Raw genomic sequence first — 24,583 nt, forward strand, 5'->3', positions numbered from 1 at the left:
ATCTCCTCTCCCTTTCTCCCCGTCCCCTGCTTCTCACCCCTTCCCTCAGCCTTTTCTCTCCACCCGTTTCTTCCCTTCCCATCCCCTCCGCTCAGTCCTCTCTCTCCCTAGCCTCTTGTCTATCAAATTCTCCCCATCTCCTTTCTCAACCCTTCTCTCGTACCCGGCTTCCTTCCCCGTCTCCCCATCCCCTGCTGTCCTTCTCCTCTCTTCCCCTTTATCACCAAGCCATTCTGCCTTCCCATTCTCCCTGTCTCCTCTTGCCCCCTTCCACTCACCGTCTCCCCATTCCCTTCTGCCATCCCTTTCTCGATCCTCCTCTTTCCCCATCGTCTTCTTCCATCTTCGTCTTTCCATTCCCTCCTAGTCACTTCTGTTAATCCCATGCACTATCCCTTTTCCCTTCTTCATGGCTCAGCTCTCTTTCACTCCCCTCTTCTTTCATGCCAAATTTGAGGCTACAGATTGGAAGGTATTGGAAAGAAGAGATTTGCGGCTGATGGTTTAACTCAGGAAATAGTCCCCAGAAAAGGAAAATGAGATAGGAACTGGGCAGGGAGTTGGGAAGGGGCTCGAGGGACAACTTGGAAGAGAAAATGGGAAGGAGTGAAATCAGACAGAGGTGGAGAGTATCAAAGAACTGGGAGAGTTTTGACCCTTCCCCTTCTGTCTTTCCTGATGACTGTGAGTAGGCTGAGTCCAAAAGTATTCTGTGCTTGAGAGGTGTAAAAATGGTACAGAGAGATTGGGAACTTCTGAGAAAAGAAAACAAAGTTTCAGTTAAAGCAGAAGGGGGTGCGATTTGGAAAGAGAGGAGTGAAGGAGAGGCTGGAGTCCTTGGTAACATCCAGATTTCTGGTTTGGGCAGCTGAGTGGATGGCAATGACATTCACTGTGCGAGACAAAAGGAGCAGCAGTAGCTTGCAGGTTGCCATAGAAAGATGATGACTTTACATTTGGGCTGCTGACTTTGAAGTGCCTGCTGGGTAGGTAGGTTTTGTAGCTTAGAACAATGGCCTGGATGGGCATAAATATTTGGGAGTCATCTGCAAATACCGTATAAGCTTGAATACAGGGTGAGGTTTTGCCTTTTTTGTTTTTCCAAAATCTTCCCTCAGGAAAGAGGGAGTAACCTTATATTTGAGTCCTTACAAAGTCTCTCATATTACAGGGTTTGCTCTCATTTATTTTGAACAACAAACCACTGGATAGGGCAGTATGGTATGGTGACTAAGCTTGTGGACTCTGGAGCCAGACTGCCTGGTTTGGGGTCCAGACTCTGCCATTTACAAGCTTTGTGGCTTTTGAAAAGTTACTTAACTTGCCTTTGCCTCAGTTTTCTCATCTATACAGTGGGTCTAAGGATTAAATTATTTTTTAAGTTTGTTTGTTTGTTTATTTATTTATTTATTTATTTATTTATTTATTTATTTATTTTGAGAGAGACAGAGAGAGAGAGAGAGCATGAATATGAAAGCGAGAGTGAGAGCAGGGAAGAGCAGAGAGAGAAGGAGAGAGGAAATCCTGTGTGGGCTCCATGCTCAGCGAGGAGCCCCATCTCATGACCCTCAGATCATGACCTGAGCTGAAATCAAGAGTTGATCGCTTAATCCACTGAGCCACCCAGGCACCCCTGGATTAAATGATTTAATATACAGAGAGGACTATGCACCTGGCGCATAGTAAGTGCTCAATAAGTGCTATTTTTTACTCTTGTGGCAAGACTCATTAACCTGAAATGTCCTCAACAATGCTATTTTGGATGCTTGTATAGATCACTTGTGACAGAATCCATTGTCAAAGAAATTTAACACAGCTTTGGTAACTATTCCTTGTGGTATGACCTCACAACTGCATGTGTTGGACATCTCTCAATATGCTTTTAAAAGATTGCTTTAAAAAATAATACAGTAGTACTTGGGAGGGGCTTCTGGGGTGCTGGAAGTGTTCTATTTCTTGACTTCAGTGATGTTGTGTTTCGCTTTGTGACAATTTATTGAGTGGAACACTTATGATTTATGCTTTTGCTGTATGAATGTTACTTCAGTAAGAGAAATTAACAATTGAAATTATTTTTAAAAGGCAATAATACACTAAGTGGTTTTTAGAGGTCAAGAACATACTGTTGCAGGATACAGGCCAAAAACCAACTGCCCTAGTGTGATGTAAATGGCCCTTGTGACTTGGGATAAAGTTTCCAGTGACTGAATCATATGTGGATTCAAATTGTGCTGTGTCCTGTCCCAAACTCTTCACTTAGACTGGAGAGAAGATCATCCTTTCTGGGAAAATGGGTAAGATGACTAAAAGTGACCCTAATAGTAAGAAAGACACTGCTTTGGAGATGCATGCCAAGAGTATGAATAAAATTGTTTACTGAATTATGAAAATGGAAAAAAAGCAAATCTATAAGCCAATATATTATTACATTATATATAAGCCAATATATTAATATATATATATATATAGTTTATTATTTTATAAATCAATATATGAATTTAAATATGTGTATAGTAAATTAACTATTGTAGTATGTAGAGTATATGTATAGTAAATTACCTAATAGAAGTAGACTTTTGATTATTTCATACTCATCCCTAAAGGTATAAGTTTTTGGGTTGGTCAAAAGCTTTTTGGATTTTCTCACTGGGAAAATGAGGTATCACCTTAGCTTTGGGTTGCTTGTGTTGTAAATGTGACAAATGGCAAGAGAAGTTAAGGGAGTGACTAAGATTGCTCAGGGGCAGCATGTACATTGGGAAGAGAAGGGTGTTTAGGACAGATCCTGAGAAGCTCCAATATTTAAAGGTTGAAGAGAGGAGGAGCAGCCCTCAAAGAAAAGTGAGGAGTGGCCAGAGAGGGAGAGAAAAGAAAGGGAAGCGAGTGGTACCACTAAAGCCAAGGGAAAGGCCAAGAAAGAAGTCACAAAAGCAGGGAGTGGTCATCAAGGTTGAATGGCACAGAAGAGGCCAGAGGTAAGGACTGAAGAGTATCCACTGGATTTAGCCAGAGGTAGGCTGCTGGTGACCTTGGGGACGATGGGGTTGGTGGAGTTGTAGCAGTGGAAACTAGTCAGCACTCAGTAAATGAATGAGCGAAAGGTGAGGGCCTGAAGACTTTGAGTACAGCCTGCTTGCTCCTTCAAGAGGCTTGACTGCAGGCAAGAAGAGAGATCAATAGCAAGGGGGGGGGGCGGGGTAGACAGGTATTTTAGGAGGCCAGAGTTTTTCAAATGGGAGGACCTAAATGTATTTTCTTGCTTCCTTCATTTACTGAAGACACATGTAAGTGCCCACTATGTGCCAGCTCTATACTTAAGATACATATTTAAGATATGACTAAAGAGTAAACTGTGAAGACATATCTGCAAATTGGTACTGGGGAGTATAATGATAGAGGAAAATATGGGATTGTGCACATAGAGGGGATTCCTCATCCAGCTCAGGGTTGGGATGTCAGCCAATGGTGTCACAAAGAGGATATTGGAACTGGATCTTGTAGGATGAGTAGAAGCATAGCAAATGAAGAAGTTGGAGAAACAACTTTCAGGCAGAATAAACAGCAGCACCATGTTCCAAAGCACAACAGCATTAAAGAAAATAGTTTCTGGCCGTGGAGATTGGTGTATAAGTGGTAGTGGTGGTGGTTCTGAGTAGATTGAGTTAGCTGGAGTGTAGGGAATATTGGCTAGTATGAAAGGAGAAACCAGAAAAAGTAAATGGGACCAAATCATGGAGGATATTATACGTCATACAAAGGGTTGAGGCTCTGAGCAGCCATTGAAAGTTTTATTTAATACAGGAAATAAAATGAGTAGGTTATGTGACATTAACATCATTATGGCTGCAATATTGAGGATCACAGGAGACGAGATAGGAGTTACTTTCAGTTGCCCAGCTTATACTGCAGTGAGGGTCTAACCTAAGTTAGTGATAGTAAGATTAGAAAAGAGGAGTAGACTATGAGAGAAATTATAGACTGACTAGAAGAAGTAGTGACAGGAGGATTCTAAGATGCTTTCCATGTTCCTGGGTCATATATTAGTGATGTTGCTCATAAAGTTGGGGAAACAAAGGAAAAGCAGGTTTGTGAAGAGAGAGATAAGATAATGAATCTGGTTTTGGAAACGATGAGTTTAAGGCATATGTGAAATAGCCAAATGAAGATGGCTAGTAGGTGGTTAAATATAAAATTTGGAACTCAGAAGAGACAGTTGAGTATTTTCAGAGGATAAATATTTGAGAGCCACCAGACTAAAGGTGGTTATGTAGAACCATGAGAATGGATGTGGTCACTTATGGAGAATATGTAGTGAAAACAGGTTGTGGGCAGCTTTTAAGGGGTGGATAACAAAAGAAGATTCATGAATGAGATTGGGAAGAAGCAACTGACAAGTAAGAATTGAACAAGAGAGCAGTGCCCAATGTGTTCTCACAGAAGACAAAGAAAGAAACTGCTACAAAATGGGAATTGTCAACAGAGTAAAAATACCACAATAAAATGAGGTATGGCAGGTTCCATTAGATTTTGGAATTAGGGTGGAGCTGATGATCTCCGTGATCAAAAGAGAGGAGGTGAAGAACAAATCTAGAGGCACCACACTTCCTGAATTCAAACTATACTACAAAGCTTAGTAATCAAAACAGTGTGGTATTGACATAAAAACAGACACATAGATCAATGGAACAGAATAGGGAGCCCAGAAATAAACCTATGCATGTATTGTCAATTAATTTTTGACAAAGCTGCCAAGAATATACAAAGAGGAAAGGATACCATATTCAATAAAGGGTATTGGGGAAAGTGGCTATGCACATACAAGAGAATGAAACTAGACCACTATCTTATACCATACATAAAAACCAACTCAAAATGGACTAAGGACTTGAATGTAAGAGCTGAAACTATAAACTCCTAGAAGCACTTCAACATAGAGGGTAAGCTCCTTAACATTGGTCTTGGCAATGATCTTCTGGATTTGACACCAAAAGCAAAGGCAACAAAAGTAAACACAGACAGCAAAGGAAATCATCAACAAAATGAAAAGGCAGCCTGTGGAATGGGAAAAAATATTTTCAAACCACATATCCTGTAAGGGGTTAATATCCAAAACATATAAGAAATTCATACAACTCAGTAGCAAAAAGCCCATAGCCTAATTTAAAAAAGGGCAAAGGGCCTTAATGGATATTTTCCCAAAGAAGACATCCAAATGACCGCTAAGTACAGGAAAAGATGTTTAACGTCACTGGTCACCAGGGAAATGCAAATCAAAATCACAATGAAATATCACTTCATACCTGTTAGGATGTCTATTCCAAAAGCACAAAATAAACAACAAAATCAAGAGATAACAAATGCTGGTGAGGATGTGAAGAAACAACCCCCTGTACAATGTTGGTGGGAATGTAAACTAGTATGACCACTATGAAAAACGTATGGAGGTTTCCCAAAAAATTAAAAATAGAACTGCCACATTATCCAGCAGTCTTACTTCTGAGTATGTATCTGAAGGAAATGAAATCATTTCAAATAGATATCTGCACCGCATGTTCATTATAGCAATATTGACAGAAGCAAAGACATGGAAACAGCCTAAGTAAGTGTCTGTCAATGGATGAATGGATAAATAAAATGTGGTATGGATAGATAGATAGATAATAAAACATTATTTAGCTTTAAAAATGAAGGGAATCCTGCTATTCATGACCACATAGCTGAAACTGGAGGCCATAATTCTAAGTGAAATAGGCCAGAAAGAGAAAGACAAATACTGCACTGTATCACTTGCATGTAGAATCTTTAAAAAAAAAAAAACTGAACTCACAGAAGCTTATAGGATGATGGTTACCAGGGGATAGGTGGGGGATGGGAAAAACGGGAAGAGATTGGTAAAAGGGTGCAAACTTTCAGTTAGAAGACAAATAAGGTCTGAGGATCTAATGTGTAGCATGGTGACTATAGTTGATAATACTGTATTTTATAAATAAAATTTGCTAAGAGAAAGAGAGAGAGAGAGAGAGAAAATGGGAAAGAAACCAGACCACAGAGGGAGAAGGAGGGAGTGGAGGTAAAACGGTAGTGACTGTGTAAGAGTGAACACTTCATGGTCTGTGAAAGAAACCCAATTGAATTCACTGAGGAAAGAAGGGTATATTTATTGGCCCAGGGTACCAAACCTGGGAGTTGACTGGCAAATGGAACAAAAACTCAAATACCACCAAGACTGCCTCTGTGTCTCTAGTTTCTGTTTTTCATTTTATTTTATTTTGCTTCATCTTCTCCTACTTATTTAAATTTTTTATTTTATTTTGGAGTTAATTTTAGATTGCAAAGTTGCCAAGATAATATTGAGAGTTCCCACGTACCCTTCACCCGGTTTCCTCTAATGATAACATCCTAAATAATTATGATACATTTGTCAAAAACAAGAGGTTAACGCTGGTACATCACTGTCCACTGAACTCCAGACTTTATTCTGATTTCACCAGTTTTTTTTTCCACTAATGTTCTTTTTCAATCCCAGGGTTCAATTCAGGATACCACATTACATTTAATCTTCATGATTAGTTAGTCTCCTCTGGTCTGTGACAGTTTCTCTGTCTTTGTTTTTTGTGTTTGTTTTTGTTTTTTTCATGACTTTGTCAATTTTGAAGAGTACTGGCCAGTCATTTTGGGAAACATCCCTCAGTTCAGGTTTCTCAGATGCTTTTCTTATGATTCACCTGGAAAGAGCTGCCAGGGAGGTACAGTGCCCTTCTCATTCCATTATTATATTGGGTGTACATTATAGCAACATGAATTATCACTGGCGATGTTGACTTTGATCGCTTCATTAAGGTTGTGTCTGCCAGATCTTTGTACTGTAAAGCTACTTTTTTTTTTTCTCTTTCCATATTCTGTTCTTTGAAAGTGAGTTTCTAAGTCCCATAGTGAGGGAGGAGGAAATTAAGCTCCACTTCCTGGAGGGGGGGCACATATGATCTACATTATATTATGTAGTATATTATTTGGAATTACTCTGTTTGGAAGATTCATCTCTTATCCTTCCTGATGTTTTACACTAATTTTAAAATTAATATTACATATGTGATTAGTCTAAAAAATAGGTAAGTAGGTTTTATTAAACACCAAAAAAAAAAAAAAATCAGAAATCCTGGAGAAAGACTCCAGATGGTCTGGGCTGACTCACATGCCCATTTAGATCAATCTTGGGAGCAGAGTCAAGAACAATTAAGAGGATGGCAGCTCCTATTTAGAGTGATTGTTAAAAATGCTTTGGCATGAACTTGTCCTTTTGGCCAGGGCATGCTTTGGTTCTTTCCTTGGCTAAGTGACCTCTCACTTAACCTTCAGACCTCAGTTGAAGCATCACTTAGTCACAGACCTCCTTCCTGACTTCTCCAACTAGATCAGTACATTTGATGGATTCTCATGGCGCCTGGTACTCCTCCTTTGTGGTAGTTATCACAATTGCAAGTTTCTGGTGTGTGAATACTTGATTAAATACCTAAATACGCCACTAAACAGTCTATCTGGTGTGTTCTCCTTTGTAGCACAGACTTGCTTGCGTGCACATAGGTGGTGTTCAGTCAATATTTGTTAAGGGTATGACTGACATGAAGTGGGCTTCTATTCCACAGTTGAAGAAAGGATATTACCGAGGTAGCAGAATCAAGGACCACTACTCAGTGAGTGCAGTGAGGAGAGAGAGGCAGGTAGCAGGAGGCTGGGAGGAAGAGTGGGGAAGGGAAGGACTAATGGACAGCTGCTTGGAAGAAAGCAGCAGGACCATGTTTGACACCGTAGGTCAGGAGCTCACAGAGAGGCAATGACTGGTGGAGCAGGTCCCAGAGGAGAGAAGAGGGACTGGAGAAGTCATCATGAGTAAAAGAAACAATTGTTTTTTAGCAGAAGAGATAGGAAGGGAAGTTGGGGAGGATGCAGAAAGTTCATGTGTGAGGGTATGATGGCAGTGGGGGAGGAGGGTGGACAGGGCAGGGATTTGAGGCCATCAAATGATCGATCTCCTTCTCTCTGGAGGGGAGTTGGGGAGAGAGGCAATATGTTAGGGAACTTCAGGTGAGTGTTAAAGGAGTGGAGACACTGGTAAGGAGACTGATGGCCAGTTGAGGATGCTGTGAGAGGACAGAGGACACAGCCATAGCCACACAAAAGTCCTTGATGATAAAGAAGGGAGGTCATTTCATGACAGCACTGAGGAGGGTGGAGGCTTGTATGACAACATGGTGTGATTCTCAAAGGTTGGTGCATGTGTGAAGTGGTTGTCTGTATTTGGACCTTGGGGAGCCCTGAGACTGGAGACTCCATCCCTCTTCTCCCCTGCCATGTGGAAGGATGTGCTTAAGCAAAGTCAGTCTCTAGCAGAGGAAGTGGGGGCTCAGAGATATAAAAAGGGAATGAGAATTTAGGGGGTTGTCACCATGAAATGGGGGTTTCAGAACAGAAAAACTCGGGAGGTATGTCCACCTGGAAAGGATTAAACAGCAGGGAAGCAGCCGAAGGAAAACTTAACTATGGGCAAGATCAGTGTGCGGATGACCAAATGAGAAAGGAAAGATGACCCAGAAGGCCTGACTTGTGAACAATGATCCTGAATGACAGAATAAGGGCTGACAGTTCTCGCTGGCTCTGTTATTCATTTGTTTTTTCTTAGTGCCAGAAGAGGCACTGGGTAGCATCAGAGCTCGGTTTCAGACTGCTCCACGCCTTAGCCCCCTGTTCAAATGCTCATGAGAAGCTGCAATCATCAGAACTCTTTGGTCCATCCCAGCCCTGGAGAAACTGAGCAGGAGTATAAGAAATGGCCAGAGTCCAGCATGGTCTGAATTGGGATCTTCCAAGACCAAGTATATTTTCCAGCCTCTGAAGGACTTCAGTTCCCCATAGACATTCTAGGACAGAAAAAAGGAAACTTTGATTCTCTCCACAGAGCAAGAGCCAGAGGAAACAGAAGAGGATAGGATCTAGAACATAGGTGGAGGGATTAAACATGGAGAGGAGGAAGGACTCCTATCCTCTGGAATGGGAAGTAAAGAAAGCCAGAGTTTTTTAATTTAATTTTTTAAAATGTTTATTTATTTTTGAGACCGAGAGAGACAGAGCATGAACAGGGGAGGGTCAGAGAGAGAGGGAGACACAGAATCCGAAGCAGGCTCTGGGCTGTGAGCGGTCGGCACAGAGCCCAATGCGGGGCTCGAACTCATGGACGGACCATGAGATTATGACCTGAGCTGAAGTCTGATGCTCAGCTGACTGAGCCACCCAGGTGCTCCGCGAAGGCCGGTTCTTTCAATTTCAATTCACAGTGATCAATTTGCTGAAATTACCAATTTTGTCAATTTAACAAAATTTTATTTCTTTTAATTGTATGTATAGTTTACAACAACTTGCATGGTTGGGCAGATTTTAAGTACTTTTGGAAGATTTCTACAAAGTATCGGTTCACTCATTTGAAGTTTAGCTTAGCTTACTTTTAGTTTTAATTTATTTGCAGCTGTTTCACTGAAGTCATTTTGGCATGGCTGGCCAAAGTTCAGTGTATTCTAAGTTTTTCCTTCGAATCTATGACTTTTGGGAATGAGAACTTCTTGTGTAGTTTGCTGTACAAGTGTTATGCGATGACTCAAATGTAAAAAAATTTTTGTAAACAATCATGGTGGGGGGTTCTATCTTCTAAAAGATTTTCTTTTCCTGTTTTTTTAAAAAATGTTTTTTTTATTTATTTTGAGGGAGAAAGAGGGAGGGAGAGGGGCAGAGAGAGGGAGGGAGAGTCAGTCCCAAGCAGGCTCCTTGACATCAGTGCAGAGCCCAACTTGGGGCTCAATCTGATGAACTGTGAGATCATGACCTGAGCCAAAATCAAGGGTCAGTCACTTAACTGACTGAGCCACCCAGGTGCCCCTTTTCTAAAAGATTTTCAATCCAATAATTTTCCTTTTTATTTTTTTCCAATAATTTGCCTTTTTAAAAACTTCTTTTTGTCCATTCCAATTTTAATAAATGTATAGTTGTGGGCTGATTATGACCATACTGTTATTTTTATACTGGTTGGTAGATGATATTAATAGTTACTATAATAAGTGATAAAGTTGACTATATAAATTCTAATATAAACTCATTAATTCAAGATAATTATTCTAAGATATCATCATGACGATTGGTAAATGAGCCTTGTGCCATAGTGACATCTAAGAAGCATTTGTAGAATTTCTGCCAGTTCCATTCATATCAGAATAGGAAGACTGTACTTTAGAAAGATCTAACTTATTCTTATCCTTGAGTATGTAGTTATTACTTCTAAATAGTTTTTACTTTGATTTTGTTTTTTATGTTTTAGTTTTATTGCAATACAATTTATATACCCTGAAATTCATCTTTATAAAGTGTGCAATTCACAGTGGTTTTTAGTGTATTCAGAGTTGTGTATCCATCACCATATATTCCAGAGTATTTTCATTGAACCAAACGAAACCCCATACCCTCTAGCAATTACTCCCCATTCTTTCCTCCCCTCAGCCCCTTGCAGCCAATAATTTATTTTCTGTATCTGTGGGTTTGCCTTTTCTGCATAGTTCATATAAGTGGAACTATACAGTATGTAGTCTTTTGTGTTTGGCTTCTTTCGCTTAAGAGTCTTATGCTCTACTGACTGAGCTAGCCGGGCAAGGACTTGGCATCTTTCACTTAGCATGTTTTCAAGGTTCATCCATGTTTTACTTTACAATTTTTTAAATGTTTATTTATTTATTTTGAGAGGGGTAGGGGCAGAGAGAGGGGGAGAGAATCATAAGCAGGCTTCACACTGTTAGCACAGAGCTTGATGAGGGGTTTGATTTCACGAACCATGAGATCATGACCGGAGCCAAAATCAAGAGTCTGACACTTAACCGACTGAGCCACCCAGGTGCCCCTGTTCATCCATGTTTTAGCATGTATCACTACTTCATTCCCTTTTATGACTGACTAATATCCCACCAGATGGATAGATCACATTTTGTTTATTCATTCATCAGTTGATAGACATTTGGATTTTTTCTCACTTTTTGGCTATTAGGAATAATACTATGAACATTTATATACAAGTTTTAGTGTGTACATATCTTTTTAGTTCCTTCGGGTGTATACCTAGGAATGAACTGCTGGTATGTCACATATTGTAAACCGTGGTTCACATTTTGAGGAAATATTTGAGAAAATGTTGCCAAACTTTTCTACAGAAGCTGCACCGTTTTACATTTCTTCTAGGAGTGTATGAAGGTTCTAATTTCTCTACATCCTCTCCAACACTTATTATTCATCTTTTTTTATTATAATCATCCTATTGGGTGTGGAGTGGTATCTCACTGTGGTTTTGATTTGCCTTTCTCTAATGACTAATGTTTAACATCTTTTTAAAAAAATATATTTATTTATATATTTATATGTGTGTGTGTGTGTGTGAGAGAGAGAGAGAGAGAGAGAGAGAGAAAGAGAGCAAGTAGGGGAGGGGCAGAGAGAGAGGGAGACAGAGAATCCTAAGCAGGCTCTGCTCTGTCAATACAGAGCCCCACGTGGGGCTTGAACTCATGATCTGTGAGATCATGACCTGAGGCAAAATCAAGAGTCAGCTGCTTAAGGGACTGAGCCACCTGGGCACCCCTCAGCATCTTTTTATATGCTTATTGGCTATTTGTATATCTTCTTCTGTGGATTCTTTCAAGATTTCCTCTTGTCTTTAATTTTCTGTGGTTTGAATATTTTCTGTAGTTTGAAAATTCTGTAGTTTTCTACACTTAGGTGTAAATTTTTTTCCCAGTATTTATCATACTTGGTGTTCTCGGAGCTTTCTGGATCTGGTGGTTTGGTGTCTGCCATTAATTCCAAAAAGTTCTCAGCCATTATTACTTCAAATATTTCCTCTGTTCTTTTTTTCTCTTTCTTTTTCTCTGGTATACCCATTATATATACTTTTTTAAATGTTTATTTAGTTTTGGGAGAGAAGGAGAGAGCATGAGTGGAAAAGGGGCAGAGAGAGAGTGAGATGCAGAATCCAAAGTTGAGTCCAGGCTCTGAGCTGTCAGCACAGAGCCCATCACAAGGCTTGAACTCACAGACCATGAGATCATGACCTGAGCTGAAGTCTGACGCTTAACCAACTGAGCCACCCAGGTGCCCCTATTATATATACTTTCTTATTGTTCCAGTTTTTGTTATTTTTTTTATTGTCCCATGGTTCTTGAATATTCTATTCTTCCCCGCCCCCCGCCCCCTGCTTTTTTCTCTTTGCTTTTCAGCTTGGGAAGTTTGTATTAAATGTACCTTCAAGCTTATTGATTCTTCCCTTGGCTGTGTCCAGTCTACTGATAAGTCCATCAAAGGCATTCTTCATTTCCATTACAATGTTTTACATTTCTAGCATTTCCTTTCAATTCTGTCTTAGAGCTTTCTTCTCTCTGCTTACATCATCCATTTCTTCTTGCATGCTGCTCACTTTTTCCATTAGCACCCTTAGCACATAACCATAGTTATTTAAAATTTCCCATAGTTCCAAAATCTGTGCCATATTGGGTGTGGTGCTGATGCTTGCTTTGTCTTTTCAAACGTTGTTGCCTTTTACCATGTCTTGTAATTTTTTGGTTGAAACCGAACATGATTTATCAGGTAAAAGGAACTGAGGTAGATGTCTTTAGTTTGAGATTTTATGATTATTGGGTGGGAGTTAGGTAGTGTTTACTGTGTGCTGCAACTGTGGTATTGGAGGTTAAATTTTCCTCTAGTGCCCTTGTTTTTGTCCTCTCTGTTGTGCTGGGTTTCCCTAGAGACTCCTTATTAAATAGCGTCTGAGGCTTGCGGTTCTTTTAGCCCCAATTCCTGTTATTATACAGGAGCCCTGTTGATGTGATGATAAGGTGTGGGGGAAGAAGAACTATTCTATAGTCCTTTTAATGAGCTTGTGTCCTTGGGCTATGACTTTCACAAATGTCTCTGAGCTTTTCTCCCCCACTTCCTACCTTAGCCTTCGCACCTTACGACAGGAAGGCTAGAAGTAGCTGAAATTGGATATGTTCCTTCCTCCATGTCAGTTAGACTCTGGTAAACCCATGTTGCTTAGGCTCTAGTGAAATAGTTTCCCTGGAGGGCAAGACTTGCTAAAGAGAACAGACAGACCGCTCTGTGCATCATTCATATTCTGTCCTCCTTCAGGAAGCATGAGGAAATTTTCTCCAGATCTTCACAGTGAGAACCTGGTGGGGCTCCCAATTCTTGTCAAATGAGAAAGTGGCTATATACATTATTTGGAGAAATACCTATTCAAAACCTTTTTAAAATTGGGTTATTTGTCTTTTTTATTTTTGAGAGGTGAGGATTCTTGATATATTCCTGGTACAAGTTCCTTATCAGATATATGATTTGCAAATATTTTCTTCCATTCTGTGGATTGTTTTCATTTTCTTAATGGTGTGCTTTGGATTATGACAATTTTAAATTTTGATAAAGTCTAATTTCCCTTTTGTTGCATATTCTTTTGGCATCATATCTAACTAAGAAACCATTGTCTAATCCAAGGACAAATTTACTGCTATGTTTCCTTCTAATGGTTTTATAGTTTTAGGTCTACAGTCCATTTGAGCTAACTTTCATATATAGTATTAGGTAGGGATACAACTTTACTTTTTTTTTATTAGATATTTAGTCCTAGCATCATTTGTTGAAGAGATATCTTTCATCATTTAATTTTTTTTCATCCTTATCAAAAAATAAGTTGACCCTAAATTTAGGTTTATTTCTGGCCTTTTAATTCTATTCATTGAACTATTTCTTATGCCAGTACCACACAGACTTGGTTATATGGTAGAATTTTTTTAAATCAAGAAGTAAAGTCCTCCAGCTTTATTCTTTTTTTTTTCTCTCTACTTTTCTCTCAATTTATATATACCCTTAAGTGTCACCATAACTAAGGCTTGGCAAAGGTACTTATCATAAAATTGTCTTAGTCTTTACAGGCTCCAAAAATAAAATACCACAGACTGGATAGTTTATAAACAACAGAGATTTATTTTTCACAGTTCTGGAAGCTGGGAAGTCCAAGACCAAGGTGCTAGCACAGTCAAGTTCTGGTGAGGACCCTCTTCCTGTATCATAGCCAGTGGTTTCTCATTGTTATCTCACGTGGTGGAAGGGGCAAGGAATCTCTGTGGGTCTTCTTCCTAAGAACACTAATCTCATTCATGAGGGCTTCACCATAACCTAAGCACATCTCAAAGGCTCCATCCCCTAATACTGCCATATCAGGCATTAGGATTTCAACATATGAATTTTGGGAGGACACAAACATTCAGACCACAACAAAAGTGAATACATTAACCTTCAAAATTTATTTTTAAAATCTGCTTTCCTCTCAAGTTGCTGGTATATCTCTACCCTGTTTTCCCTTTTCTTTTTTTTTTTCCTTACAGTTTATTTATTTTGAAAGAGAGAGAGAGACAGAGAGAGAGAGAGAATGAGTGGGGGAGGGACAGAGAGTAATGGTGAGAGAGAGCATTCCAAGCAGCCTCCACACTGTCAGTACAGAGCCTCATGTGGGGCTCAAACTCATAAACCATGAGGTCATGGCCTGAGTTGAAATCAAGAGTTTGACACTTAACTGACTGAGCCATCCAGGTGCCCCTTTCCCCGCCCCCCCCACCCCTTTCATTGTCATACTTCTCAAGTTGTCTTTAGGATTGTTGATTTTGCCTCTCTCAAGAGACTGCTCTATCAGAGGTCAGCAGTGAACATCTTCATTTCCAAGTTCAATGACTAAAGATACTCACTAATCCACTACTCTGGAGCCTGGCCAACATTAGGTTCTGAGAATACAAAATTATCTAGTGTCTGCCCCCAAGAACTCAATCTATTGAGGGAGATAGACACAAATGGATATTTTTGACACCCTCTTTCTCTGGATTTTGACACACCAGTGTTCTAGTTGTGGTCCTTCTTTTCATCCTCCTCAGGGAGTTTCTTTCTCTCTGGCCTTTGAATGTTGCTATCTCCTAGGCCTTCTTTTTCTCTTACTGTGTATTTTTTGAGTAGGAAATCTCATCTAGTATAATTGCTTCAACTCCCCTGTGTGTGTGACTCTCACATCTGTATTGTTAGCTTACACATATCCTCTGACCTCCAGAATAACTGTTCACGAGACAGCTCCTTAACACAAATATGCCTACAACAAAGTTCAGCACAGTGATCTCAAATCTGCTTTTCCTCTGCTATCCTTGTTCTCTGTGAATGTAATTACTCCACCCAACTGCCCAGGTAGAAACCTGGTGTCATCTTCGACTCTTCTGTTCTTCCTCTACCTCATGTAACCACATACAATGTCTAGTCTCTTGTCTCCTCTGTAGCTGTCTGGTCAGCTTGTCTCCATCTCCCCTGCCTCTGGCCTCATCTAGTCTTCTACCAACTCCCTCTGGATTCATTAACTAGCCTCCTATTTGGTTTCCTTGCTTCTAGTCTTGCCCCTCTGACCCATGCACGAATAATCTTTCTGAAATGTAAATCTGATCCCTTTTCTCCCCATTTAAAAATCCTTCAGTGGCTTTCCCTGGTCTTCAGTATAAAAACTAAGCACTTTATCATGTCTTACAGGGCCCTTTGTAACCTGATCTTGCTTGGCTTTCCTGCTTCATTTCCTCCACTTCTTCCTCAAATACTAAATCCCAGCTGTACCAAATTACTTACTTGGAATTTCTCAACCACTCCATGCTGTTTCATAATTCAGTGCACTTATACCTGCAGATCTTGCTGCCTGTAATGTCCTCCAAGCTGACTTCTTTCCCCCATGCTTAATGAATACCTATTCATTCTTTAGTATTTAGCCCTTGTATTGTTTCCTCTGAAAAATTCCACGCTCACCTTCTTTCTTGGTACTCAGTATGCCTGTGTGCACCACTTTCATAGTATCTGTCTTACTATATGATCTTCTCCCTCAAAATGGCCAGCTGGGTCTCTGTATTTTCTATATTTCCATAGTGCTTTGAATGTAGAAGGAATGCGCTTGCTAAATAGATTTGATCATTATTTTTTTGAGTGCCTATGTGCATTGTACTAGAAATTGTGAATTTTGCAGGTTCTCTTGCCTATCTTAAAGGCAATGTCTCAGTCTTCTTCATAGCTTCTATATCCTGTCTGTCCCATAATGTCTGATCTCAGCCTCCTTTCCTTCTGTATATACACTGAGTCACCCCATCCATTTCCTTAGCTTTAATTGCCAACAACTCCCAAAATGTTCTCCCAGTGAAGAACTCTTTCCTAAGCTCCAGATGCTCTCAGGCATCTCAAACTCAGCACATACAAAAATGAAACCATTTTTCCTTCTGGGACAAAAGAAAAAAATACTTGTAAGAAAGATTCTGAGATCATTTTAAGGAAAAGCAATTACAAATTAAGTCAGAACAATGGCAGAAAATTTTCAGTGATCTCTCTAGGAACATTTTTTTTTGTTGTTGTTGTATTTTCATCTCCTTGAAAGTGAATAGCAGTAAAACTCCAACGTTGTGCTTCTCGTGCTGGGCTACACAGTAGTGTGTCAGGGTAAATGTGAAGCCACAGTGTAAATAGGCTCATCTTCCTATAGCATCAATTTTGACAGGAAACTTGTGTGTCTAATTTACAATATTTAATTTGTAAGAGGAAAACCATTTTTTATATTAAACATGTAGTATGAAACAGAATTTAAAATGTCAGAAAAGTTTAAACTTTTTCCCTTGAAATATAACACACAGACCATTTCTATTATTAGGGCATCTGAAATTTAACCACCAAATTCAAGTCCCAGGGTCGGAGGAGAGCTCTAATATGCCCATGCATTTAAGAGCGGGGAGAGGAAAGCCTAAGGGTACAAACATTACCCTGCAGTGAACAATGGGCAATCAGCTTTGCAGGAAGTTCTTTTTCAGATGAAATGAGAGGAAACCAGGGAAGGGAGGAATTACTGAGCCCAACCAAAATGCAGACCTAGGCTGACAAACTTAGCACAATGCACTGATTCGGTCAATAGACGTGTATAGATGCCCACTTTGTCCCATGTTCTCTGTTGGGTGGCATGATAGTAAATTAGATATGTCCCTCTACCCCCAAGGAGTTTGCAATCTAGTGATGGTGCTGAACAATGTAATTGTGTCATTGCTATAATGAAGGATGTGCAACATGAAACTGGACTACTGGAAATACCGGGAATATGTCTAGTTTTGCTTGGGGGAATTCAGTGAATAAGTCACAAGAGACATCATTTCAGCTTCTGGTTAAAACTTGGGAAAAGTATAGGTGTCTTCTGCCTATAGGTTGGTTAGAAATATTTCAGGAACTTGGAATATGAAATGTGTGGGAAATGAATTAAACACACACATTCTTTTTTTCCTTTAATGTTTATTTATTTTGAGAGAGACAGAGAGCGAGAGAGCAAGAGAGTGAGCACGCGTGCAAGACACACACACTCTTGACAGTCATTATGAGCATGTAAATCCCTGGAGAGGAAGGACCCCATTTCTTTAGTCTTGGTATTTCCAGCAGTGTAGCTTAGCGCTGTTCCTGCATAGTACCATGTTTATTGGTTTTGTCAAGCTCAGCTATCGAGCTGAATGTCATGGATAACATATGGCTCACTCCTCCTCACTTAATAAGCATATTATGAATCAGGCCCTATGGTAGGAAGAGTTATCCAGCAGATTTGAGTCCTAGTTCCCGGCTTTGGGAGCTCCGCTGAGTGGAGTCAGTGAAGCAGACAGGCACTTTGATAGGCATATGCCCAGAAGACTGTAACTGCACACAAGGAGGAACCTAGTTCTGTTTGGAGGGTTGTGTGAAGTTTGGAGGTAGCCTCAAAAAAGTGACTTCTGAGGAGAGAATCACATGATTAGTAAGAAGTAACGTGAAAGGAGGCAAGCTATAGTAGAAGCCTCATGCACAAAGGTATGATATATTCAGAGAAGAAGTAATTTCCTAGGAAGGATAGCATATTAATAGTGGTAGAAGAGGCTGAGAGGCGGCTGGGCCAGGCCATCGAATGCCTTTGTGTCACGAGAGAAGTCTGGATTTTATCCAGCAAAGGCAATGGTGAGTCACTGTAATATTGGTTCAGATCAGTGTTTTTCAAAACACAGGTTATAAACCGTTAGTTGTAAAAGTTATTTTAGCGAACTGGCACCAGCATTTTAAAAAAGTAACAAGAAAAGAGTTGACAATATCAGTGTGCATCATATTTGTTAAGGTAAATAATATTTTGTGATGCTTTTGCTTCAATTACATATATGTGAATAGTACTCTGATGTAAAATATTTTTTGATCTGTGGGTCATAGTAAAGCATTTTTGAGAAACACTAAAGGCTCAGTGGTACAAATCAATATATCAGATTAGTTTTGGTAGCAATTAACAGAAAACCCAGGGCAAGTGGGAAGAATCACTAAAGATTATTACTATATAGTTTCTTTTAGTTGTTCTGACCTACCATTCTGTGTTATCTTCAGACTAAAGCCAGGTATGGCACTCACAATAACATGCAACTTATTCTTATCAAGCACAGTAGAGACCGGATTCTTACTGCTTCAAATTAGTTTAGGCCTGTCCATCGCTGAGCCCATTAACAGCAAGGGAATGGAAATACTAGGACTACCTTTGACTAATGAATGTTTGGGAACCAAATGCTGTAGCTGTAGGGAACTAGAGTGCAACGTGGTAAATTCAGGGCATTACAGAAATATTGTAGCAACACCTAGGTTCACAAAGCAAGGAACTTAGGTGTGGGGATGGTCAGAGGAGCCACCCCAATGCCAAAAGTCCATGTACAAGTTAGGCAGGTAACAGGGGGAGAGTTCTCTGGGTGGTAGAGACTGCATGAACAAAAGGTAATAAGGGGAGCTCTGCACAGGGAAAGTCAAAATCAGGACTTCCATGCTTCCTGAACATAAAATTGGAGGCAAGAGAGGGAAATGGAGCAGTGAACAGATGCCTGGTCACCAAGGGGACCATGGTAAGGAAATGGACCTGGATTCTTTCCCCATAGGAAAGGAGGAGGCACTGTAGATCATCAGAGAATTAAAACATCACATTTCTCTTACTTCATCTGCAGTGTGGAGGGAGGCAAGTTAGGAAGGAGGCTTTTGCAGTAATCCGAGATAGAGATGTCTTAGATTTCAGACTAGGGAGAGATGACTGCAGATTTTAGAAACATTATGGAAATAAAAGCAACAAGACTTGTTCATTTGACTATAGATATGTGTAAGTAAGCAGTGCCTGGCTTTTGTAGTGTCTCCTTTGGATACTGGGCTGTACTACATTACGTCACCGGTTTGGTGAAGCTGGAGTACACTTGTCATTTTTTGAAAGAAGTGGGCATAGCTGTCAACCTTGCCATAAAGAACTGGGGCCCAAGACAGAGAACCTGTGAAAGTAAAGAGGGAACTCCAGTTTATCTGGGCCCCTCTCTTGAGGGTTTGGAATTTATTAAAGAGGTACTGAGATGGATTTGAGGGCATATTCCACCGAGGTGAAAAAAGTTATTTACAGGCCAGATTAGAAAACGGATGTGTTGTTGTTTATTTCCCTTGTGTTATCCTTGAGCCTTTAGTAGCTGTTCTAGGACTCATGTATTCTTTTATGGGCCAAAATATTAAAGATGCACTGTCCCTGAGGCCATCGTGGCAGCAGAAGTGGCACTTTAGATTGTGAGTTCCTTGACGGCAAAGGTTGTTTCTTCTCACCTCTATATCCTTAGTACCTAGCCTAGGGCCTGACATATACCAAACAGTTGATCAAGATTGTATCCCTAGGGACTAAAATGATGCTGGATAGTAGCAGATGCTTAGATGCTCAGGAACTGTTGAAAGCCCCAAGGGGAGGTCTGTTTCTGGGGACTGAGAGGAAAAGCTAGTAGAGTCCAGCCATAACCCACCTGTGATAATACTTAACAGGTGCGGTTTTAATTCTAAAGAAAGTACTTTCTCTAGGAGTTGGGGATTACTCCAAGATATCTAGGTGAGGTGAATGTTCATGCCAAGAGGATAGGAAGGGGGTGAATTTGGGGGGAAGCATTCGGAATTGTAGGTTTATTGAAAAAATGCTTTGTGTATCTATGATATGCCACTAAAAACATGTCAGAAAGAGCTTTCTGGCAATAGTGTGAAGGACAAATTAGAGGGAAAGAGATGGAAGAACCCTGTTGGGAGCAGATGAATTTTAAGCCTAGAGCGGCTGCAGTGACATAGCATAGAGCTCTGTCACTAGATCAGTGACCCCCTCAATCCTCACCTTATTTTCTGACAATGGTTAGGTTCAGCAAGCCAATTACACTCTGAAGGTCCAGCCTAAGATGAAATTTCTTCTTTTCACTGTGCTAGAGATACAGGAATTGTCAGGCCTTGCTGTCAAGTGTTCAGGCAGGAATGATAGTTACAAGTCTTCCCATGACTACTACCCTAGTCAAACCTTTGAGCCTGAGGAATGGGTAGCCTGGCTGGGCTAAGTCTGGGTTCACAATAATTAGTGGATATAAAGGAGCTTCCTATTTGTCCTATGCCGTGGCCATTCGGAAGCTGGATTTCCCTTTTCTGAATTCCCAGAGAAGCCCACATTTGACAACAATAAAAGCTTCCAGGAAATTCCCAGCACATTTAACTTCCTAATCCTTCTCCTACTTCAACCATCTCCTTTATTCCCCCACCCCCAACTCCAAGAGGAAGGGGCTTATCTTTTACTGAATGCTTCCACTGACGCCGGCCAGGAGGGTAGTACATCCGAGTTCTCAGGTCATGTCCTCTAAGGTCTATTCAGGGCTGAGGGGAACACATGGGAGTATTTGTGATCCTGCCTAGAAACAGAGGAATAGTTGTAGTGTTTCTTGAAGTTTCCCAAAGTATCAGATTATTATGGAAGGTTCAATTCTAGGTGTTCAATTCTAGGTCCCTGTCAGGGAGTAATCTTTCTCTAAGAAATCCTAGGGGTTCAATCTCTATGCTAGATGTCAAAACTCAATCACCTTTGGAGGCCAGTTTGGAATTATAGGATATGTGCCCCATATAAACTGGCATTAAGAAAAACAAAACTGTGTTAACCAAACAACCCAAATGAAGAGCCAGAAACATAAGCAGTGAATTCACTAACCCAAGGAGACTGAGCATTTGGATAGTTCTCATTCTCCAGAAATCCCAAGGAGAGGAAAAAGAAATATATATATACATACATACATACATTCATATAATGAATTTTATCTACTGTGCAAAGAGATGATTTATCTGGTTCCCCAGAAACTTTTCCATTAAGACTGTCCGTTAATGACTCTAGCTCCAGTTTTTCTTAGAGATTACTGTGAGCATGGGCACTGATGAGGGTGCTATACACCCTTTGGCTCCAGTTAAATCCCTGGTGTTTGAGCTGTGTGGGAGCTGTGGATGCTTGCTTTCTGGTCCTGCCGCAAGCCCTGAAGCAGCTGGTTTAGAAGTGTAAGGTTGCTGTCTCTGCGAGGCAGGGGCAGGGGTGGGAGGCAGTTCCCTTTATACTCAATCACTGCCATCTTGGCCCGATCCTGCTCACTCCGATTTGGGATCTGCAGCATTCTCGTGTAGCCCCCATTCTGACCTTGGTACCGAGGGGCCAGTACTTGAAACAGCTTGGGGATCAAGTCTTTCTCCTAGAGGGGGAGAGTTATTCGGGAGAGAGGACAGTCAGGCACCACTGCAGTGACACATTGAACTTTCAGCACTCCCCAAAGCAGGGTCCAAACATGTACACACTGAACTCTCCCACCCCCTAAAGTGGTAGTGTCAAAGTTAACACAGAGAGGTTACAGGCAGTTGTGCAGGTTGATTCACATAGCATTCAACTAACTTAAGGCACACGTTTCGAACTTAGTTTACAATATGTGTCCATAAAAGTGAGTATCTTAGCTTAATTCTGCCCAGTCGTCCTTCCTCTAACAATCCCCTTCCCCACAGGGAGCAAAGGATAAGATATGGGAGGCAGACAGGATGGATGCACTCACCGTGAGCCAGAAGTCAGCCATGCGCATGGCTTGTTCGTTGGTATCTCCCAGCTTCCCATAGTCGATGAGCTGAGAAGACATAATATCACTGATTCAACCCGAGCAAGAAAGGAGGCGCAAATCTTACTCCTTTAGTGCCGGGCCACAACTCATTCATTCCCCTAGCAAGGCATGCCGCTAATTCAGGCCACCCCTAACTCCGCAGCTCTCACCAGTAGCCCATTTGGGGGCCGGAGGAGTGGACTCAACTCAGGGTAATAAGGGATCCAGCCTTTGGGCAGGGGATACCAGGGCTATGCCACTTCTCTCCCAAGTCCAGCCGGATCTCAGGCCAGACGCGCGCGGTGGACTAGAGGACCCCGCCCCTCACCTTCTCGGCGTAGCCCCTCATCTCGTCCACGCGCGCCCATGGCGCCTCGATGCGTTCGTGTCGCACAAGTCCCGTAAGCAAGTTCCGCAACAGGTGGATGCGGGACTCCGGACCAAGGCCCAGTCGGCGGAATACGCGGCCATGGGAGATGGCGGCTGCGACCGATAGCCGCATAATTCCTAGCTTGTCTCCGCCCTTGTGAGGCCGGAACTGGAAATTCGAAGGGAGAAGCTGCGGAGAGACGGGTTTGAGAGGACGCATGCGCTGTACCTACGTGCGTGGTGGACGTGTTTGCGCATGAGTATCACAGCCTGCCTCGCTGGCAACCTGGGGGAGGGCGGAGAAGAGGTGCTAGTTCCTTCCAGAGGAGGCGAGGGGGGCGGGCCTCAAGGCGCTCCGAGCTCTCAGCGTCGGGCAGGGGAACCAGGCGCCACCTAGTGTGGGACGATGCGTGCCGTCCAATTCCTTTTGGGCTAAGTCAGTCGTCTTGTGGCCTCTAGGGCGACGGGAAGCTCCGCCGCGGAGCCTGCTGGGAAAGTGAGTATCTGAGGTGAAGCCCCCCCATCCCCCCACCTCCCCCCCTCCCCCCCCGCCCGGGGTCGTGCCGCTGTAGCCGGCGGTCCTGCCAGTCCCCAGCGTTGGCGAGCCAGCGTGTCTGACTCCCTAAGCGTGACTTTTCTTTCCACAGAATTATTTTTCGTTATAATGGTGAAATGAAACGAATAAACAATGATGCTCAGAAAAGAAGCGAAGCTAGTGAAAATTTTCTTTTGTTAAAGTACACAGTAACGATCCCAATTAAAAAACGACAGCACTCTAAGGAAAACTAATGGGTTAATACTTTTCACCTGCGTCAGTGTATTTTTTTTTAAAGGTAAGAAACATACCTATGCATTTGTGTTAAAGTGCAGTCATGTTCTGGTTTCCTGTTTTTAAGCCTTAATGTCTGCAAATTTGCAATCACTTTGTCAAAATTGCTCCTCGTTGTGGGTTGAATTGTGTGTTCCCACACCCTCCAAGAAAGATATATTAAACCCTAACCCTTCCCAACCTCCACCCCATTTCCCTCAGAATATGACCTTATTTGGAAAGGGGATTATTGCAGTTGCAATTAATTAAGATGAGGTCATACTGGAGTAGGGTGGGCATCTATTCCAAACGACTGGCGTCTTCATAGAACACAAGTGGAGAGACAGGCACAGAGTGAGGACAACGTTGTGCAGACTAGAGACAACGCACAGGGAGAATGCTACGTGACCAAGAAGTCAGCGATTCCAGTTGGGCAGTTGCAAGCCAAGGATTGCCAAGGATTTCTGACAAACACCTGAAACTGAAAGAAAGGCATGGAACAAAAATTTCCCTAGATCCTTAAAAGAATTCATGGCCCAACTGTTACATTGATTTTGGACTTCCAGTCTTCAAGATTATGAGCCAATAAATTTGTTTTAAGCTGCCCAATTCGTGACACTTTGTTATAGAAGCACTAGGAGACCAACACACTGGTCTTCACATACTCATGTTCAGTAGACAGCACACTTAGATTTGTCTCTCTCTTTGCTCATTAGTGACCAGAGAACACTTCTTGTTAATTTTAGTTTTGAAAAGTTTCTTTCGTCTGAAGCAACAGATACACAAGTAGTTAGGAAAAGTCTTTTTTTTTTTTAATTTTTCAAATTAAAAAAAAAATGTATTCTTGAGAGAGACAGAGCATGAGCAGGGGAGGGGCAGAAAGAAAGGGAGACACAGAATCTGAAGCAGGCTCCAGGCTCTGAGCTGTCAGCAGCCCCAGGTGGGGCTTGAACTCAGTAGACGGGAGATCATGACCTGAGCTGAAGTCCAACACTTACCTGACTGAACCACCCGGGTGCCCCTTTAGGAAAAGTCTTAAACACATGGATACATTGACATAGATTTATACAAATCATGTTTCACAATAAGTTCCAGGAATTACAATACTGCCTGTGTCTTATTTCTTTGGGATCAATTCTTGCAGCTTTCAGGATTTCCACAATTGAAAATTCATCGTAAGTTTCTATTGGTAAAATCTCATGAAGATTTTCTTCTGCAAAAGTTAAGAGAACATGAACTGCAACTGACATTATTTGATCATGGCTTTAAAAGGACTGTCCACCTTGTGAAGATATACAGTATCAAACATTGTCCTCTATTATTTTTGGATGTGAAAGCCTTCATC

General features: G+C 41.3%; 1 protein-coding gene and 1 long non-coding RNA gene across 2 annotated transcripts; one reads left to right on the forward strand and one right to left on the reverse strand.

Annotated features, from left to right (window-relative positions):
* Positions 1-15,661: 15,661 nt before the first annotated feature.
* Positions 15,662-22,661, reverse strand: MRPL17 (mitochondrial ribosomal protein L17). The gene is made up of 3 exons (XM_007083162.3): positions 22,390-22,661; positions 22,020-22,088; positions 15,662-21,668 (listed from the first exon to the last, which is right to left on the reverse strand). Exons 1-3 carry the CDS (start codon positions 22,648-22,650, stop codon positions 21,393-21,395), a joined length of 606 nt encoding a protein of 201 aa, XP_007083224.3. The 5' UTR covers positions 22,651-22,661; the 3' UTR covers positions 15,662-21,392.
* A 173-nt stretch (positions 22,662-22,834) lies between these two features.
* On the forward strand, positions 22,835-23,951 carry LOC122231467. Its single transcript, XR_006208730.1, has 3 exons — positions 22,835-22,926; positions 23,078-23,263; positions 23,567-23,951. It is a non-coding gene; the product is annotated as an uncharacterized LOC122231467 (long non-coding RNA).
* The last annotated feature ends 632 nt before the right edge of the window (positions 23,952-24,583 follow it).

This window comes from Panthera tigris, chromosome D1 (assembly GCF_018350195.1).
Source record: "Panthera tigris isolate Pti1 chromosome D1, P.tigris_Pti1_mat1.1, whole genome shotgun sequence".
NCBI classification, from domain to species: Eukaryota; Metazoa; Chordata; class Mammalia; order Carnivora; family Felidae; genus Panthera; species Panthera tigris.

Excerpts from the sequence above, each read along its gene's own strand:
- MRPL17 (XM_007083162.3), bottom strand. The coding sequence starts at position 22,650 with ATGCGTCCTCTCAAACCCGTCTCTCCGCAGCTTCTCCCTTCGAATTTC. Across the intron at positions 22,089-22,389 it reads TGAGGGGCTACGCCGAGAAG|CTCATCGACTATGGGAAGCT; the intron begins GTGAGGGGCGGG and ends ATGTCTTCTCAG. Across the intron at positions 21,669-22,019 it reads TGGCTGACTTCTGGCTCACG|GAGAAAGACTTGATCCCCAA; the intron begins GTGAGTGCATCC and ends CTCCCCCTCTAG.